At 43.6% G+C, this 1089-nt stretch overlaps 1 protein-coding gene across 1 annotated transcript; it reads left to right on the top strand.

The window, feature by feature from the left end:
- Positions 1-32: 32 nt before the first annotated feature.
- Positions 33-898, top strand: EMH_0099990 (CAM kinase, CDPK family, putative; the record flags this gene model as incomplete). Its single annotated transcript, XM_038022139.1, has 5 exons — positions 33-54; positions 192-281; positions 419-495; positions 624-749; positions 857-898. The coding sequence occupies 5 exons, from the start codon at positions 33-35 to the stop codon at positions 896-898; spliced, it is 357 nt and encodes a 118-aa protein (XP_037877993.1).
- Between the last annotated feature and the right edge of the window lie 191 nt (positions 899-1089).

Raw genomic sequence — 1089 nt, 5'->3', positions numbered from 1 at the left:
TGAAATATTCCGCAAACTTGACAAAGACGGAGATGGCACTATCTCCCACAGCGAGTTGACGGAAGGTCAGCAAAACAAATAAACTTTTGTGCATTGTAGTGGTCCATACAGTTAAAAAGAAGCTCAGATAATTCTGAACTGCTGACATTTTCATCGAGAGGTTGAGAGGTTGGCTGTTTCGGTTTATTCAGGTCTTGCCCAGGTGGGCCTCCCCCAGTGGGACATCAACAGAATCATTCAGTCTATTGACGTTGACGACTCGGGAAATGTTTCATATACAGGTGATGAAGACTCCGTATACACCAACCGGCTGCTGTTGGTTTACTTTCAGCCTGAACATCCCCCGAGTGAACACGGCACAAGTTACTTGCGGTTTCAGCTTATAGTTTCCAACCTCGTTTTTGCATGTTGCTTACAGAGTTCTTGGCAGCGTGCTACTCATGGCAGGAATCAGAGCTAAATGTTATCTGGACTGCTTTTCAGAAGATGGACAAGGTAAGAATGATGTATAAAGATTATACAGTTGCAAATTTAATGTGATTGCTCGAAAATACCCGCAGTTGCAAAACTGCTGTTTTTGAGATGCATGCTGGGGAACATGCTATTGATGATCATCTGTACAGGATGGAGATGGGAAAATATCGGTTCCCGAGTTTGAAGCAGTTCTTGGCGGCGAGGATTACCGTTTAGTCCCAAAGGATACAATAAAGGCACTCGTTGCGCAGATAGACAAGAATGGCGATGGCCAGGTTCGTTCAACTTTGACTTTTTGTAGTTTTATTCGATTTTTCAGAACCATCCAGAGGCAGACGATGACAATATTTGTTTTCGTATTTTTCAATCCATTTGTGTGCAGATCGACTGGGATGAATTTTTGCAGTACATGAAGCTCAACTAGTCGGACGGTTTCTGGTCTTCTTCGAGACTAGGAGGAGGCCCCATCTCATTTGTGTTGTTATGATGATATAGGGCTGTTTGTGGGCAGTTTTTGTTAGCCACGCTACATAGAATACAGCCTTACAGCTGTGGTTCTCCTGTTTTAGCTACGCTTACTTTGACGTGCCGTTTGCCGCTTATTAGCTGTATGAT

This window comes from Eimeria mitis, genomic scaffold, assembly GCF_000499745.2.
Source record: "Eimeria mitis Houghton genomic scaffold, Emh_scaff11030, whole genome shotgun sequence".
Classification (NCBI taxonomy): domain Eukaryota; phylum Apicomplexa; class Conoidasida; order Eucoccidiorida; family Eimeriidae; genus Eimeria; species Eimeria mitis.
Note: the sequence above shows the minus strand (reverse complement) of the source record. Positions and strands in the feature narration are given on the sequence as shown.